This window comes from Schistocerca piceifrons, chromosome 7 (genome assembly GCF_021461385.2).
Source record: "Schistocerca piceifrons isolate TAMUIC-IGC-003096 chromosome 7, iqSchPice1.1, whole genome shotgun sequence".
NCBI lineage: Eukaryota > Metazoa > Arthropoda > Insecta > Orthoptera > Acrididae > Schistocerca > Schistocerca piceifrons.
The window spans coordinates 274,913,707-274,931,913 of NC_060144.1; the positions used below are offsets into that span (position 1 = coordinate 274,913,707).

General features: G+C 41.5%; 1 protein-coding gene across 2 annotated transcripts in view; it reads left to right on the plus strand.

Moving 5' to 3' along the window:
• The window catches only part of LOC124804743 (malate synthase-like), a 128,917-nt gene extending 126,192 nt beyond the window's left edge, over nt 1-2,725 (plus strand). For both annotated transcript variants that reach the window (XM_047265039.1, XM_047265040.1), the window contains one exon: nt 2,450-2,725. In XM_047265039.1, coding sequence (XP_047120995.1) covers nt 2,450-2,668 — 219 coding nt within the window. In that variant the 3' untranslated portion in view covers nt 2,669-2,725. The remainder of the gene's footprint in view (nt 1-2,449) is intronic.
• Nucleotides 2,726-18,207: the final 15,482 nt, after the last annotated feature.

Here is an 18,207-nt window from a genome sequence, read left to right on the forward strand (position 1 = left end):
CGGAGCGCAATAAAAAATAATTAAAAGTTCACGTAATAATTAGATTCGGAGTCAAATATTTTCTTTATCAGATTTTCATGCATGTTTCTTTCAACCATTCCATGGAGCAGGATCTTGTTTTCTTTCCTTCTTCCTACTCAGTGCTAAGGTCTGTACACGAAATGCTTTGTCTGCATTAGTAGTCATTCCCACTAGGGTCAAACCACTATGCGGTACGCACTTTTAAAATACCGGTCAATTTGACAAACTTTGTTGGTACGTCTGCTCAGTTGTCTCGCAAACTCGAGAATAGGGAAAAGATGAACTGATAAAGTTTGATGGTTTGTAGGGGTCTTCGCAACGTAATTCATTGACGTAGTGAATTCTTAGAGTTCAAAATCATTTGTCCCCATTGCTTACAGTTTCCGTTCACGGCAGGGATATAGCCACTGTAGAGCGTCGAATATCCGAAAACTAATGAAACGAAATACCAATTAACCGAAAGCGTTCCAATCCGCAAGGCAAAGTTTTCATGTGTGCGCTGTAGAACTTGAAGGGTGCTGTGTATATTGCTGAAAAAGCCTGATACGTAGTCAAGGGCATTACAATAGAAAGATTGCAGTAAGCTACTTGCTTTACATGAGTCTCACTGCATTTGAAGAGCCACGAAACAGACAATTTGCATCTGAATTGGCTAGGGTGATTATTTAATCTTCAATATTAGAAGAACGCGATCAAGAATGTATTGAGGACTGGCTACAAGGTGATGTTGTTGAACCTAGCTATCAGATACTGACGGACGATGAAATTATCACCAATGTCATCGACGACCTCTGTAATAAAACGTATGATTTATGGAGTTACAGCATGGTGGAATAAAGTAGACCAGAATGTGGCTGCTAAGGTGCTTGGAATGGTGCAGTGATTTGCGTGCCTAGCCACGACAGGTGGAATTAGTAGCACACCCACTGGGGATGGAGACCATGCTGGGCAAACCCTATTGCATATCTGGATTACAATGGAGACAGTATCAGGAACACACTGTCTTTAGGATATCCAGAAACCCACGCCAATATCAGGAGTATGGTAAACATAGGAATGGGCTTGGAAATGCCAGCTGACTATACAATAATTTTAAGTTGCTTCAATTAACTTTCGAGGTTAACAATCGCAAGAAGAGAGCAGCAGAAGACTGAACCACGATACCGTTCAGGAAACAATCTTGTTTACTGGTGTTCGAAAACAGTCTAATCTATGTGGGTATATGGAGATACAGCCTAGGCTCTCTCTTGAAGAGCTGGCTACAATATTTCAGGCAGAGATTTTCGCTGTCAAAGTATGTGCAGATAAGAATCTGTTTAGATCACAAGAATCGTTGCATCTACGTTCACTCACACAGCCAAACAGCTCTGAAATTTCTATCACCTCATCAACAAGACAAAAGAAAGCCATGAAGTCCTTGTGAGGCTAGGGGAAAGCAATAAGGTTAAGCTGTCATGGGTCCCTCAGGAATTAGTGGAATTGAATGAGGTGATGGCCTGGCCAGGACAGAAATAACGAGCCCATTGTTGGATCAGAACCTGTCCTTTCCATCACTAAGGCGATGGAAAAATCAAAACTTTTTAGATGGATTAGGAGACAAAACGCAGAATACTGGACGAATATACAAAAACACGGCCAGATAATGATGCTAAAGCCGTGTTTTAGAAGCTGCTTTGTGGACAACAGCTTGAACAGGAGACACTGATTTTGGGGCTAACGTCTGACCATAGAAACTTCACACGATGGGTATAGAGAAAGAAGCCCCTAAGTGTAGACCATATGGTGAGGATGAACCCGCGCCACATTTTATCTCCCAATGTGAAACTTTGGGGTGAAATCAGCAAGTTCTGAAGAAATTGTGTAATCAAGAGCTAGTAAAGGGTCTCCTCCTACCCTTTGACGGTACTGCCTGGCTTTACTAGAATGACAGGCAGAGAGACAGTTTCGATGTGGGTAACTGTGTCCCAAGACCACTGCTTTCTCTCCCTGTGTCAGTCAGTCAGTCAGTCAATTCCGACTCTTGCGAGAACGAGGAAGAGCCAGGCGAAAAAGACTTTGCAGAAAAACGACCATTCAGTGAAGAAATTTTTAACTAACTTGATAAATGCAGGAAGTGGCTAGAATAATGTGATGCTTTCCAATTGTCCTCAAAATGTTCGCGAGATTTATCTGTAAGAAAAATTTAAATTCTTCAGCAAAAATAAGATTTTCGACTTTTTCCTGAATTGTAGGACAATTTAATGGTCAGTTTGAATTATTCAAACGAGGCTGTGTAGACGTTTATGTTACTCAGCATTTTTGTTTCGTATCCATGTGAACGCTGATAGTGCTCTTGAAACGTTAGAATGTCCTAAACATGTCATCCGAACACCCCTCATCCCCAATTGTTCTGAATAACCGATGCTTTACTGTAAATACCTTGTTTCAGGTCTGTATGGAGAAGACGAACGTAATGGTGACTAAGCATCTAGTGAAGCAGCTGACAACGGAATTCGTACAGCAGCACCCGTTCTGCAAGGCGGATGTCACAAAGATGCAAGCTGCTGCGGAAGTCTTTATGGACATTGTAACCAGACGAGAGTTCCCGGATTTCATTACTACTTACCTGAACCAATGTCCTATTTTCTGGCACTTTCAGAGAGTGTGAATCTTCTGGCAATACGCTTCACAAGTGGCAGTTACGAGATAAAAGAGCAGAAACGTTGCATTCTTAATTACTCTCATTCTCTAGAGAGCATTTTAGAATGTCATTAAGCCCTAGCGAGGCTATGGAAAAGCGACGGGGTAAACCTACTGTGGGTCTCTGGTCACTTAGGAATTAGTGGCAATGAAAAAGCTGATAATATTCTCGAGGGCTTCGGTAAATGGCTACTAACATTCTGGGGTCGGAATTTTTCATGTCTAACGCGTACTATACAGAGGTGGGTCATAGTAACACTGTAAAACAGATCACAGAGTGAGATGATTGGGAATTTAACATATTGAACTTACAATCGAGAGAAACGAGATACAGATTCCTGCCCGACCATAACTCGTTTTTCCAGAGCGCCTACAAACCGGTTAATGCGAAAGCCAATGCGTTTTCTTTGAAACGCGGCAAATTTCCTTCTCAGTTCGTACCTAACCCATGATTATGCTCTGTATCTGATGAACTCGTCGCTTTCCTTCCTTTGTCATTTTCAGAAATTTTCAGAGGGAGTGGTCTCCAATCCAGATGCCAAAGTTGTCTATGCTCTGGAACTTCAATTGAAATATTAGAACGCGCCTGCCTAACAGATTCAAAGATGTGGTCTCCAATTCCTTATCAACCTCCATGGAAGCTCTTCCAGGTAGCTATAGGTACTGCACCTCTTGAGAAAAGGATGTAAAGGATAGTGGCTGCAACAAAGCCTGAGGTTGGATTCTGAAAGGAATCTTACACTTGGTGGCGAACTGTATCCTGATGGGTACCATAGCAGCTGGTTATTAAAATTCTGTAGCAAATCAAACGTCCATATCAGTTACCTGTCCAACCTGTCCAACATGTACAATGTCCTTACAATGCATTGGTTCAAGTGAGCATCGCTTACGGACCAGGCACTCCACTTCCTTCGATGGCTGCGACTATTTTTTTCGTAGTAGAGAACCATGTAGAACATCCCTTCTTTCTCAACGGCTGACTATGAAGGTTGTAACACTGATAGAGAACAAACAGTAACGAGTATATTATAGCAGAAATACTTGGAAGAACAGTGCTGAAGTGCCAGCCTGCAAATACAAAGGTCAAGCATTCGATCCCTGGTCCCTCGCAGAATTTTAATCTGTCGTATTCAGTTCTTTAACCTCTGGCAATGTTTGTTGATGCGAAAGACAGCGCGTTGCATTGTAGTTCGGCTTCCCCTTATAAACAGCTGGATGAGTCAGTTCGATGATCGGAGGAAGGTAATGGCGTACTACCTCTAATAGGACAATGCAATGCCTAGTGAATGTCCTACTCATCTGGTAGAGCTACAAAATCTGTTGACGTCACATTTTCTGATCCACTTCCATGTCTGCAACTCTCCTTATTCCCTTAGGTTTACGTTTTTCCAGATACGCATCATTGTAGTAGTGAAATTTCGTTTTTGACGAACCGCATTCACGTAAACTGACCGTTAACACCATTCGAACATTTTAAATTGGCCTAATGATTACGTTCCTTGTCATTGAGATATGGCAATCCCTTTTGCACTCCTTACCACATACAGACACGATACACAGCGTCCATTTCTTCATATGTGCTCCTAACTGTTGTCTCCACAAGGTGCTGCTCACACTGAACACGCTCAGTCGCAGTGTAATACCTATAATTTGCTTGACATACATTATAAAGTGACATCTGAAACATGTCAGGCGCCCAATAACAGCTGAACTACACAATAAAATAGGGGACAAAACTGGGAAGCAACTAGAACCGCCAAATGCATAGACTCCAGCTGCCAACTCTCATAGGTTCATAATTGTTTACTAGGTAGCATACTGTAATATTACTGCATATTTAAGTTGGCTCAATGAAGAATAAACTTCTTAGACTATCGTAGAGGTTAGGCACTTACGTTACAATGTGCTTTTGCCAATGATCGTTGTCTAATCAATAAAGAGTTAGAATTAAGAATTTATACAGCTAAGAACTGGAAACAGGCAATACAGAACCAGTCAGAAAATCGAGGGTTTACCATCTTGACTATCAAACATTTGAACCTAGGAAATAACACATCTAAATAGCTTTTGTATAATTATTTCTGATGCTGCTTTTAGATAACTAGGATGCAAAAACAAAGAAGGAAATTTTGTGTTGTGTGTCTTTCTCCTCATTTATAACAAATATATCGTCATAAAACCCTTAAGTATTTAACCATAGGAAATTGGGAGGTATTACTACTGTTTGATACTAAGGAGACACTAGTGACAACTGCTCTATCATAATGGGAAGAATAGTAAGTCTTTGATTAATGTAGGTTCGCCAAAACGAAAAACCACTTCATCTCTGTAAACTGAAATAACACAATAAAATATGAATAAAGTGTTAAAGAAAATAATAAAAATATAACTTGTTTTAAATATTTGGCATATCCTAACTCAAACTAAAAGCTACATAACGGCAATCCTACAAAGATAAACAATGTGACTCATGGTGCATCTATGTTGTGAGAAAGCATGTCACAGCAAACATGGTAAAGAAATAAGCAGTAAACGACAGAAAAGATAAAGATAGAAAATTGCAAGGCCAACGACTAGTGGATATGTAGATCACTGAAGAAACATCAAGCTCTCAGAATAGCTATCAAAACATAAGCTACTGCAAATATCTACAACGTGAATATGTCAAACGTCTGATTAAGACAACAGCCTCAGGTTGCTTCCCGATGGTGATAAACATAACTGAAATATCATACATAAATGTAAATTTTAAAGAAACAATGCTGTACCTATTCATTAGCAATCTGACGAAACACACTAAGGAAAATAAAAAAGGGGTATATTTTTAGTTGAAAAATACAGATACTAATTACAAAAGATAACCTTTCAGCACAGTAACATCTCATTTCAAACTCTAAGACGTAATGTTAGCTTATTAGAAACAATGTGAAGTTACATGATGCAGTTTATTAGGTACAGCCTTGCACTGGCTTTTGTCAGTTAAAATGTGATTTACTAATGTAAATACCTTGTTGCAACATAATTATAGCATTACCTAAACCAAGAAACTTGTAAATATTGTCTAATAATTAAAAACTGTATTACCTTCATATGACAACTATGAAGTAGAATTCTCAAATTTAAATAATACTTGGTTTAAGTTGTCATACCCTTAGGAACACTTCGTATGGCTGCTTGAAGGGGGTTGGCTGATGAAAGAGAATGTTTGTACATAGTTCCAATTTATATATATTTTTACACTGTATTTTCGATGTTTACAAAAATCGTGAGTACAGCATTTAATTTTCATCTGCTAATTAGGCTTCATCTAAGGTGCTTCTATCAAGTTCGTAATTATTACTCGATTTCCTATAAAATAGGGCTTCTTTTGATTACTTTTCGATATATGTTTCATGTACACAGTTTATATATCGTATTATCACTATATAGAGTGAAGATCTTTAAGAGTGCTGCTCACTCAGTTCTAGGAACAGTTACGTACCAAGAACAGAATACCAACCTCAGTAATAGATCACATGGTAAGTGGAACAGGAAAAGTAGTCTCTGGCCAAAACTGTAAGATCACAAATAACATGGAAAAGCTTTTGCTATCGCTTCCAGTGACCAGGAGAGGTCTGTAACGAAGGTAAGTCACCAAAGCGTAGATATTTCACTGTCCTGTGTTAGTAGTCCGTTTTCCAAGTTACACCATAAAGTGTACCTGCTAATGTAGGGAAGTGCAGGGCATTCTTCAGAATAGCTATTGGTGCAGCTAGATATCTTTAAACTAGAATTTGGAAAACACCAATTCTTAAAACAAGTACTACTTCAAACGGCATTTCATATAAATCACAAGCTCAGAAAATTTCCACAGATCCAGAAATCAAAGCAGAAGCGAAGAAATATGTGGATGACATGGTTGGTAAAGGCAAATAACTGCACCTTCTACATAGTCATGAAGAGCAAAATGTGGTCATCAAGACAAACTGGAGGCAGCCTTTTCGATGGATAGAAGGTTCGTAGTTTTTATCTGAGATGCTGGGAAGTGGAAAACTAATATGGAAAATCATGTCTGCAGAGATTCTTCAGAGGCACCTCATTCAATTGTAAAATACCTCCATAGTGAAAGGTATTTCATACCTGGTACTCAGTAGTGACTTTCTGTGACGTTGTTTAGGTCTTTGACTCTATAAACTGTACTAAATCAGGCGAAAAATTTCTGCATTATGGCATCAAAGGTAAATTAGTTGCATACTTACACAAAAGAAAACAGATCTAAATGATGCAGCCACAACAATAAATTCAGAATGAAAAATTGTTGAATGTGGAATTCCCCAACGCTTAGTCCTTATACTACTATTCTTCTTGACTTGCATTAACGATCTGGCAGTGTCAAACATAGTAAAAAATGTTTATGTATGATAAAAGTATCATAATCAGAGAGACAACCTCCACCAAACAAGTTACAACCAAACCAATAACACTCAAAGTATACAAATGGTTCATAGCAAACAGTTTAACCTTAAATACTTCGAAAACAAATCTTACGCAGTTTAAAGTCGTAAACAAGAAATTGTAAGCTGCTCAAGTAGACATTAAAGGACAGAAAAAATAAACATCTGGTCCAAAATTTGTAGGTATCAAAGAGATGTAATTAACATAGACGGGTCATACTGATAAGCTACTTATGAAACCTAGTTCGGCAGTCTTTCCACCAAGAGCTACTTCTCGGAATCATTAACTATAAATTATGCTTTCTTGATTGGTACAGTTCCGTCTACTCTCCTGTGGCCCAATAGTCCTGGAAAATATTACAGCACGGGATGCCTCTCCTGTTGGACCAGCGGTCGATTTTCCTGCCCAAATGGTTCAAATGGCTCTGAGCACTATGGGACTTAACATCTGTGCTCATCAGTCCCCTAGAACTTAGAACTACTTAAACCTAACTAATATAAGGACATCACACAGATCCATGCCCGAGGCAGGATTCGAACCTGCGACCGTAGCTGTCGCGCGGCTCCGGACTGAGCGCCTAGAACCGCTCGGCCACCGCGGCCGATTTCCTGCCCATTCCGGACAAGTACAGAGAGTGGGCGTGCTAGTAATTATGAGCTCCAATGTTAGGTGGGTGATGAAGCCCGTCAGGGAGATAGCAGGCAAGGCGGGAAAGAATTCCAGTGTGCATTCGTAATGTTTGCCGGGAGGTCTCATCCGTGATGTGAAGGAGGCCCTGCCAATAGCTATCGAGCCCACTGGGTGTAACTGGCTGCATTTAGTGGCACATGTCGGCACGAATGACGCCTACAGCTTGGTTTCTGAAGCCTTCCTCGGCTCCTTTCGGTAGCTGGCAGATTTGCTGAAGGCAACTGGCAACGCAAGCGGGGTGCAGGCTAAGCTGTCTATTTGTAGCATCGTACTCAGGGTTAATCGCGGTCCTCTGGTTTGGAGCAGAGTGGAAGGTCAAAACCAGAGGCTCAGACGACTCTGCGATAGCATCGGATGCGAATTTCTCGACTTCCGCTATAGGGTGCAGAATTGTAGGGTTACCCTTAACAGGTCAGGCGTGCACTACACGCAGGAAGCAGCTACTAGGGTAGCGGACAACGTGTGGCGTGCGCATGGGGCTCCTTTAGGTTAGAGAACTCCTCCCTTGGGAGCAAAGACTGTTTGCCTGTTAAATCAGCCACAGCGACCTCAGATCATGTTGGTCCTCGCAGATCAGAGGTAGAAAAGATTAATACGATTTTAGTAAACTGCAGGAGCACCCAAGGAAGGGTTCCAGTGTTAATGCCTCTTACTGAAGGTTATAATGCACAGATAGTATTGCGAACAGAAATCTGGTTGAAACCAGACGTCAGTGACAACTAAATCCTAAGTTCAGATTGGACTGTTTACCGTAAGGATAAGTTAGTCGCGAGTGGTGGGGACGTGTTTACTGCAGTAAAAAACTCGATAAAATCTAGAGAGGCTATCACGGATACCGAATGTGGCTTAATCTGGGTGAAACTGAGTATCAAAGAACGGTCAAAAATGGTGATGGGATGCTTTTATATACCACCTGGGTCGGGATCTGTAGTTGTAGAGTGCATCAGACAGAACTTTCAGAATATATAGTAATTTTACTGAGCATGCCGTCGTAATAGGGGGGTGACTTTAACTTTCCAGGTATAGACTGGGAGTGTTATGCCATCAAAACTGGTGCCAGAGACAGGGAATCGTGTGGCATTGTTCTGGATGTCTTGTCCGAAAATTACCTTGAGCAGATAGTTAGAGAACCACTCGAGAGTGTAACGTCTTAGACCTCCTGGCAGCGAACAGAAGTGAACTTATCGAATCAGTTAACGTAGAGGACGGTATCAGTGATCATAAGGCTGTGGCAGCATCTGTGACGACAGGTACTACAATGTCCCTCCTTTCAATCGTCGTACGAAGATCGAAGTGGCCGATATTGAGATAACTGGCCGCGGAATTGAAAAGCAGCTACAATCGCTTAGTAGTGGAAAGGCGTCGGGACCAGATGAGATACCTGTAAGATACTATAAAGAGTATGTGAAAAAACTTGCTCCCCTTCTAGCAGTAATTTATCGTAGATCGCTTGAGCAACGAAAGGTACATAACGACTGGAAAAAAGTGCAGATCATTGTCGTTTTTAAGAAAGGCCGTAAGACAGACCCACACAATTATAGACCTATATCGTTGACAGCAATCTGTTGTAGAATTGTGGAAAATGTTTTATGCTTCAGAATTATGACGTTTTTGTAAAATGAACATCTCGTCTATAAAAATCAACATGGATTCCGCAAACAGAAATCCTGCGAAACTCGGCTCTCTCTGTTCCTCCATGAGATCCACAGCGCAGTGGACAACGGCGCTCAGGTTGATGCCATGTTCCTTGATTTCAGTAAGGCATTTGACACCATCCCGCAATGCCGTTTAATGAAAAATATACGAGCTTACGGAGTATCTGAGCAGACCTGCGATTGGATTCAAGACTTTCTTGCACATAGCACTCAACACGTCGCTCTTAACGAAACTAAATCGACAGATGTAAAGGCAATATCCGGAGTACCACAGGGAAGTGAGAGAGGACCGTTACTGTTAACAATATATATACGAGGGTTATTCCAAAAGTAAGGTCCGATTCGCCGTAACTATTGAAATTTGGCGCCAATGACAAAACACGCATGCGCGCCGACTCCCGGCAAGCCTTGCGCGTCAAACGCCGCCATTCGCTTTGTTACTGTTGCTGAGTGTAGTTCACAGTGTCACTTTACAATGTTTGAGACAATTGATCAGCCCGCCGATTGTGAAGTAAGGGCAGTGATACGGTTTTTGTCTGCAAGAAACAATTCAGCGGCGGAAATCCATCGGCAGATTACTGAAGTGTACGGTCCTAACATAATGAGCGACAGTAAAGTGCGCAAGTGGGTGCGAGCTTTTAATGAAGGACGGGATAATGTGCACGATGAATCACGGTGTGGCCGACCATCAGTGATTTCAGACGATTTGGTCAACGCGGTTGACAAAAAAATTCGTGAAGATCGCCGATTCACTATTACAGACGTAGACATGCATTTTCCGAATGTGAGTAGAACAACTTTGTACAGAATTGTGTCTGAACATTTGAAGTTTCACAAATTGTGTGCCCGTTGGGTTCCCAGGCTGCTTACTGAGCCCCAACGAATGAAAAGAATGGCTTTTGCTCTTGATTTTTTGGAGCGATATCATAAGGAAGGTGACAGTCTTTTAGACAATGTTGTCACAGGGGATGAGACATGGGTTTCTCACATCACTCCAGAGTCTAAACGTCAGTCAATGCAATGGCGTCACACGTCATCGCCAGTCAAGGTCAAGGCAAAGCAGACAATCTCAACACGTAAGGTTATGGCGACTGTGTTCTGGGATAGACGTGGAGTATTGTTAGTCGACTTTATGGAGAGAGGAACAACGATTAATAAAGCCGCCTACTGCGCTACCCTGACTAAACTTCGACGTGCAATCCAGAATAAGCGACGTGGTCTTTTGTCGTCTGGAATCTTGTTGTTGCATGAAAATGCCAGACCCCACACTGTAAATGAAACGCAAGCTCTGATCAAGAAATTTGGATGGGAACAGATGGACCATCCTCCTTACAGTCCGGACCTGGCGCCAAGTGATTTCCACCTGTTCCGTTACTTAAAGGAGTTTCTCGGCGGCAAGCGCTTCGACACAGATGATGAAGTGAAAGAAGCAGTTAAGGTCTGGTTATCGTCACAGGCGGCCGATTTCTATAACATGGGCATTCAAAAGCTTGTTGAACGATGTGACAAATGTTTAAATAAGTATGGAAGTTATGTAGAAAAATAGATAAAGATGTAAGGAATGTAAATAAAACAATTGTTTTGAAAAAACATTTTAGTTTTGATTTTTTTTTTATAACCGGACCTTACTTTTGGAATAACCCTCGTATATAAATGATCTAGTAGAAAGCGTTGGATGCTCTTCAACGACATTCACAGATGATGTAGTTGTCTAAACTAAAGTAGCAACCCCAGAAGATATTAAGAATTTGCAGAACGACCTGCAGAGAATTAATGAAAGGTGCAGATTCTGGCAGTTGACCCCGAACGTAAATGAATGTAACATATTGCGCATACATAGGAAAAGAAATCCACTGCTGTACAGTTACACTATTGATGACAAATTGCTGGAGAGAACCTCTCCCGTAAAATATGTAGGCGTAACTATCCAGAGCGACCTTAAGTGGAATTACCACATAAAACAGGCAGTGGGAAAAGAAGACACAAGACTCAGATTCATCGGATGAATCTTGAGAAAATGCAGCTCAACCACGAAAGAAGTGGCTTATAAGACGGTTGTTCGCCCGATTCTTGAGTATTGTTCATCTATCTTGGATCCCTATGAGGTAGGACTGATAAGGCAGATAGAGAAGACCTGACGAAGAGCGGCGCGTTTCGTCACGGGCGAGAGAGCGTTACGGAGATGCTAAACAAACTCCACTGGCAGACGTTAAAAGAGAGGCGATGTGCATCGCGGAGAGATTTACTACTGAAATTTCGTGACAGCACTTTTGAGGAGTCGGAAAACATATTACTTTCTCCTTCATACGTCTCGTGTAATTACCATGAGGAGAAAGTTCGAGAAATTAGAGCCAATACAGAGGCTTACCGACAATCGTTCTTCCCACGCGCTATTCGCGAGTAGGACAAAGTAGGAGGGATCAAAATGAAGATCGTGTGCAGCAAAGTGTTGTTCTCAAGTGGCTTCATTTTCAGTTTGTTGCAACAAATTTAAATTTTCTTCTGTGCTTCGACGGACCTGGGAAATACGAGGGTCGGTCAAAAAGTAATGCCTCCCATTTTTTTTCTACTTAAAGAAATTAAGTTAAGTGAAAAATTTGAATTTGGCGCCATTCCTCAAACCTTCTTCTGCAATCCACTGCAGTAGTAACTTTCTGTGTCAACAGGTGGCAGCACAGCAGAAGTTTGTAAGATGGCCGACATCGATGTTCGTTTGAGACAGCGTTGTGTGATTGAATTCTTGAATGCAGAAGGTGAAACGCCCATACGCATTCATGAAAGACTGAAGAAGGTGTATGGTGTTGTGACAGTGGATGTCAGCACTGTTAGACGATGGGTTCGTCGTTGTAAGGAAGCTGAAGGGCAAACACCGTTGACTGACGAAAAGCGGAGCAGCAGGCCGGTGAGTGCAGTGACTCCACACAACATTCAGCAAGTTGATGACATCATTCGTGGTGACCGTCGGGTGACTGCAGATGAAGTGTGTCGCATTATTTCTCTTAGTAAAGGCAGTGTGGTCACGATTATTAAACAATTGGGGTACTCAAAAGTTTGTGCACGGTGGGTTCCAAGAATGTTAACCGATCAGAATAAAGAGGCAAGGAAAACAATAGCCTCCCAACACTTGCAGCGCTTCCGTTTGGAGGGAGATGAGTTTCTGAAAAAAATTGTGACCGGGGACGAAACATGGGTGCATTTTTTTGAACCCGAATCAAAGAGGCAGTCAATGGAGTGGCGTCACACAAGCTCGCCGAGGAAGAAAAAATTCAAAACTGTGCGATCGGCAGGGAAAGTTATGGCAACAGTTTTCTGGGATACAGAGGGTGTGATTCTGGTTGATATTTTGGAGCAGGGATGCACAATAAATTCTGTTCAATACGTCACAACCCTCAACAAACTTAAAGCACGTCTTCAGCGAGTTCGCCCAACAAAATCAATGGCAGATGTTCTTCTTTTGCATGACAATGCAAGACCACACACCAGTCGTCACACCTCTGACGAGATTGTCAAAATTGGATGGGAAGTTTTGCCTCATCCCCCATACAGCCCTGACCTGGCACCATCAGACTTCCATCTGTTCGGGCCACTAAAAGAAGCTCATCGTGGGATTCATTTTGAAGATGAGGAGGCCGTCAAAACATCCGTGCGTCAATGGCTTAGGAAGCAGAGCTGTGATTTTTACCGTGCTGGGATACATGCCCTTGTTCAAAGATGGACCAAAACTGTAGAGATGGGCGGAGATTACATTGAAAAATGACAAAATGATCCTCAATGTTGTGGTTTTCAACCTATGTAATTGCATTTAAATTTCCTGACAATTAAACGTAGAAAAAAAATAGGAGGCATTACTTTTTGACTGACCCTCGTATTTTGCAGTGGAAATTAAACAGGTCAGCCTCCATAAAATGATCTTCAGAAAGAGGCTATTCAGGGCGTCACGATGTCTGTCATAGTTACAGTGTTAATTGAATAGATACAAGATCAGCTTTGTAAGTTAGTAAGGATGATGAAATTCAAAAAGCTTCACTAACAAGGAATCCCTTGAGTGTGAGGTCGCAAGTTCAATCTTTAGTAAGGTTCATTTAAAAATTCTGCGTTAACAATTAGGAAGAACAGTAGCTGCTAACGACTCATCACGTGCATCAAGATGATGACAGGAAATAAGTGTCAGGGAGTTGCAGAGATCAGCCTTCTATGCGATGTATGTATTACGCTTCACGAAATGGGCATCAACATTGAATAAATGTTAGGAACGAACCATGAACACCGAATGATAAATGGCGTGCCACAATAATCAAAAGGTTTGTATTTTCAAGATCGAAGGCGAACTCCTTGGGAGTTATAAACGTGCAGGACGTTTTGTTAGGTATTCACCCTTAAAGGATCCATATGGGATCATACTGGTGTGATGAGGTGATGGGAACTGATGGAATACGAAGGCATGCAACCCAATGCGCAACAGTCTGTCGCAGAGCTTATTGTGAAACTGGCTGTTCTCTAAGGCGTAGCTGTGGATAGTGCGATGCTATGTTTTATGGGCAGGGAAAAACAAACATCCAGAGGCCGAGTTTGTCCAGTTGTTCCAGGTGGAATGAACTGCAATGTCACACGCTTTTCAGAGGGGATAGTTTGCTCTAAAGCAGTATGATTTTTACGCGCAGACCAGGAATCAAGCAATAGTTTTGAGTTTCTGTTGACCAAAAGCAGTGTTATACCATAATTGTACTTCTCTTACGCCCATTTCTCCCACTCCCGCTTGCCCTTGCAAGATTACGCACACAAGAAAGAATTGTATGGGGCAGAGCAATTCCAGCTCCTAGCAGCACAATAAATAACTTCCCAGTCAACTTGTAACGCATTTTCTCTTCAAATGCCGACTGGTCTGAGTTGGAAACGAGTTCCTTACTGAACGATGGGATGCGGTTGGTATCTCATCTATAAAGTTTCGGTCCGATACCGCAGTTTGCTGCGTATTATCAAGTTGACGCTGTGTTTGAAATTTTGTTATCTTACGTTTTCCAGTCCTGCAGCACTGTTTGAAGTTTTTCAATTGTCTGCTGCTTTTCTTGAAATCGCTGTAGTGTATGTCACGCGCAATGTGATGTGCATGAAGTAGCAGGTCACTGTCATGCCGATCATGTAAACTGTATGGAATATGCTTGAAATGCGCAAATGTAAGTTTTTGTGCCAAGTGTGTCTTGTCCTCCTTTGAATATCATTAGTTCTTTTTATGCACAACACGGTAATATTGCTGCTGACTTATTCGAAATATGGTCATAATTGTTCTTCTTTTGCTATGCTGCGCACGATCTCCCATGTACGTAATTATATTTAGTATACGTTCCTTGGACAATGATTTTCCTTATCTACGTTAACTGAGGACGGAATTTGTGGCTTCCTGCCCGACAAGGATGATGAACTACAGGACTCGACACCTGTTTCAGTATCACTTTCACCTGTTAAGCACGTGTCGTCGTCATTGTACTCCTCATGAAAATTTTCAGCACAGTCGACCGCATACCACACCACCCACTCCACTGACTCGTCTTGCAGAAACGCCAGTATTTCATCAGTCACATCTTTCTCACTCTGAAATTCTTTGGATTCTTTCTGACTAAATGTCAACTCTGGCAACTGTTGTAGATATAATGCAATGTTTACTTTGTTTGTAGTTAGTCAGAATTGTCTACTTTGTATCACTGTTGCTCTGTTGTGAGTTACACGTCGACTAAGGCAGTTCAACTGCGCTGTACTCGCCACTGGATACCTCCAGTCCCGCCCTCTGTTGTCATTAGCAGCCAATATTGTGGTTGCGTGGTGGACAATACGTTGGACTTCGAATGCCGTAAACATCATTGGCCTTTTGCGACCTCACGCTCGAGAGGTTCCTTGTAAGATGCGAGGCGACTGGAATTCTGAGCAGTTTTTAGAATCTGGAAACTGCAGTAATGACAACTTTTTGGTCAACTACATGCTACAAATAAACTGCTGCAATGCGTTGACACCGATACAGAGACTGTAATGAAGATGTGCGGTTCCTTACTTGAATACGCTCGGGAGAATAGTTCTATGAATGGCACATATAAAAGCGCTGGCATCCAAAAGAGTAAGATAAATATGTACAAAACAGCCACAAGATAGAAAATGTCAAGCTTGAAGGAAAGGAAGATTTTAGCGAAAATACATTTCTGCTTAATATAGACAAACTGATATCTGAACTGGTGATAAGAGTAATTGGAAGAGATTTATGGAATTTTTCAGTCCCTAAGCATTTTCGTGTACGAGACAAGTTAGCCATTAAAAAGTGCTAGAAAACTGCAACAGTGTTACAAGGCGAGATGGAAGAATTTTCGGATGGTCGCGTTATTTTAAACCATACGTGAAGAGCAACGAATTAAAAATCTACTTCCTAAGTGCTTTGTGTAGGGTGTTGCATGAAAACAATTACAAAATGACCTAGATAAATTTCTGTATGGTGCGAAAAATGGCAATTGCCACTAAACAAAAGTGCGACGTCATCCACATGAGTACTAAAAGAAATCCGATAAATTTTGGATATACGATAAATCGCACAAATCCTAAGGGCTGTCACTTCGACTAAATATCTAGGAATTACAATTACGAGAAACTATAATTGGAAAGACCACATAGATAATATTGTGGAGAAGGCGAAGCAAAGACTGTGCTTTGTTGGCAGAACACTTAGAAGATGCGACAAACCCACTAAAGAGACAGCCTGCATTACACTTGTCCGTCCTCTGCTGGAATATTGCTGCGCGGTGTGGGACCCTTACCAGGTAGAATTGACAGAGGACATCGAAAAAGTGCAAAGAAGGGCAGCCCGTTTCGTGTTATCGAGCAATAGGGGTGAGTGTGTCACTGATATGATACGCGACTTGGGGTGGCAGTCACTGAAACAAAGGCTGTTTTCTTTGCGGCGAGGTCTATTTACGAAATCTGTCATAAACTTTCTCTTCCGAATGCGAAATTAGTTTGACACCCACCCACCTACGTACGGAGAAATAATCATAAGAGAAATCAGAGCTCGAATGGAAAGATTTAGGTGTTCCTTTTTCCCACGCGCCATTCGAGAGTGAAATGGTAGAGCAGTAGTATGAAAATGGTTCGATGAACCCTCTGCCATACACTTACGTGTGAATTGCAGAGTAAACATGTAGATGTAGAACATTGAAGAGCTGTTTCCTACGAATATTTTTGTCAGCTGCTGCAACCAACTGTTAGACCTAGCGCCCCTTCTCGTTTCTCAAGACTCAAGAACTATTTGTGGTCATCCATGTAACTGTATTTCAGTCCTCTGCGTGAATTCTGACATAACACAGCAACTAGATTATGAAGATGTGATCGACGAATTTACTACAGAGAAAGCACTCCGTAGGCCAGCTTTCCCTGACTTGAGGGTGGTGAATTCAACATGTATGTACTTATTATTAATAATAATATTATTTGTTAGTAACAGCAGTCGTACTATTCAGGTAAGTACAGATGTAAGTTACTTCGTGGTACATTTACGTCGAACTGAGAGACGGAAGTATTTTGTCTGTCTAGGGGCGGCAAATAGCTAAATTCGCCCCTGCTTGACATTCCATATAGTTAAAGCAACTCACTGAGAGTTATCAAAGTGGTATCTTCACTTTAGAAAACGTATTACGTCACCCAGCTTGAATACTCCTTAAAAGAAGGTAGAAAACATGAAGATAAATGAAAGAGCAATTCCTTTTAGTGCCGCTTTTTATTAGAGTATCCATGTTCACCAAGCGTAGCTCGCTTTTCACTTCTGGCTGACAAAGCCCTCGGCTAATTACTCAGTGGTATCACACTAATAAGTTGTTAGCGAGATCAACACGATATATCTAGTTACGGATCGAAACAAAACGTTTAGTCTGAACCAGTTAACTGTAATCCGCTAAATTAACTTCCTTTGGAAATATGGTTACCGGGTCGCATAAGGCGTCCACAATTTCCTACTACCCGTGACCACAATTTTTCATCCGTGTCAAGATAACCGCAAGGATAAAGAAAGACGTAACACTCTATCAACGGAAAGAAAATAAGAAAGTAACGGTGTGCGTGAACTTGTGTGCATACATTTTTCAACAGACATTTCGGCGATAAATTTCTTTGTGACTGATCAATAATAAGCTGGGGGTCACCTTCCATGTCCAAGTACCGCATTGCAGCTTCTGGTGTGGGGCGAGACCACACGTATTTTTTCTCATCAGGTGCATTAAGAGTCAGGTGAGTGCAAACCCATTGCATACAAAAAGATAATTGTCTGTCATGAGCATTATTTTGTCTTAAGGCGTAACAATCAAGTGTGATCATCGGTAAGAAATTATTGACAGTAAGAAAATTAAGAATACACTAAATATGTAAAAGAAATACTGAGTAGAAAATGTTACCCTAATTATAAGCACACCGGAAAATAGTCACTGCTATGAGCGATCACGCTACTACCGGATACCTCGCTTCTACCCTTGATAACGGCCTTAATTCGAAGAGAAGGAAAGTCCGCAAGTTTCTTCACCCACGCCCCGCTGAAGCCACTGACTGATAATTGCACTGATGTGACGAGTCATGGGATAGCGATATGCAGAATGCAGATGGCTGTCGTATCGCGTACGCTAGCTACACAAGGACAGTGCATTGGTGGAGTCGTGATTTGCCGTCAATGATTCACGTGAATAAAAATGGCTTCCGACGATATTAT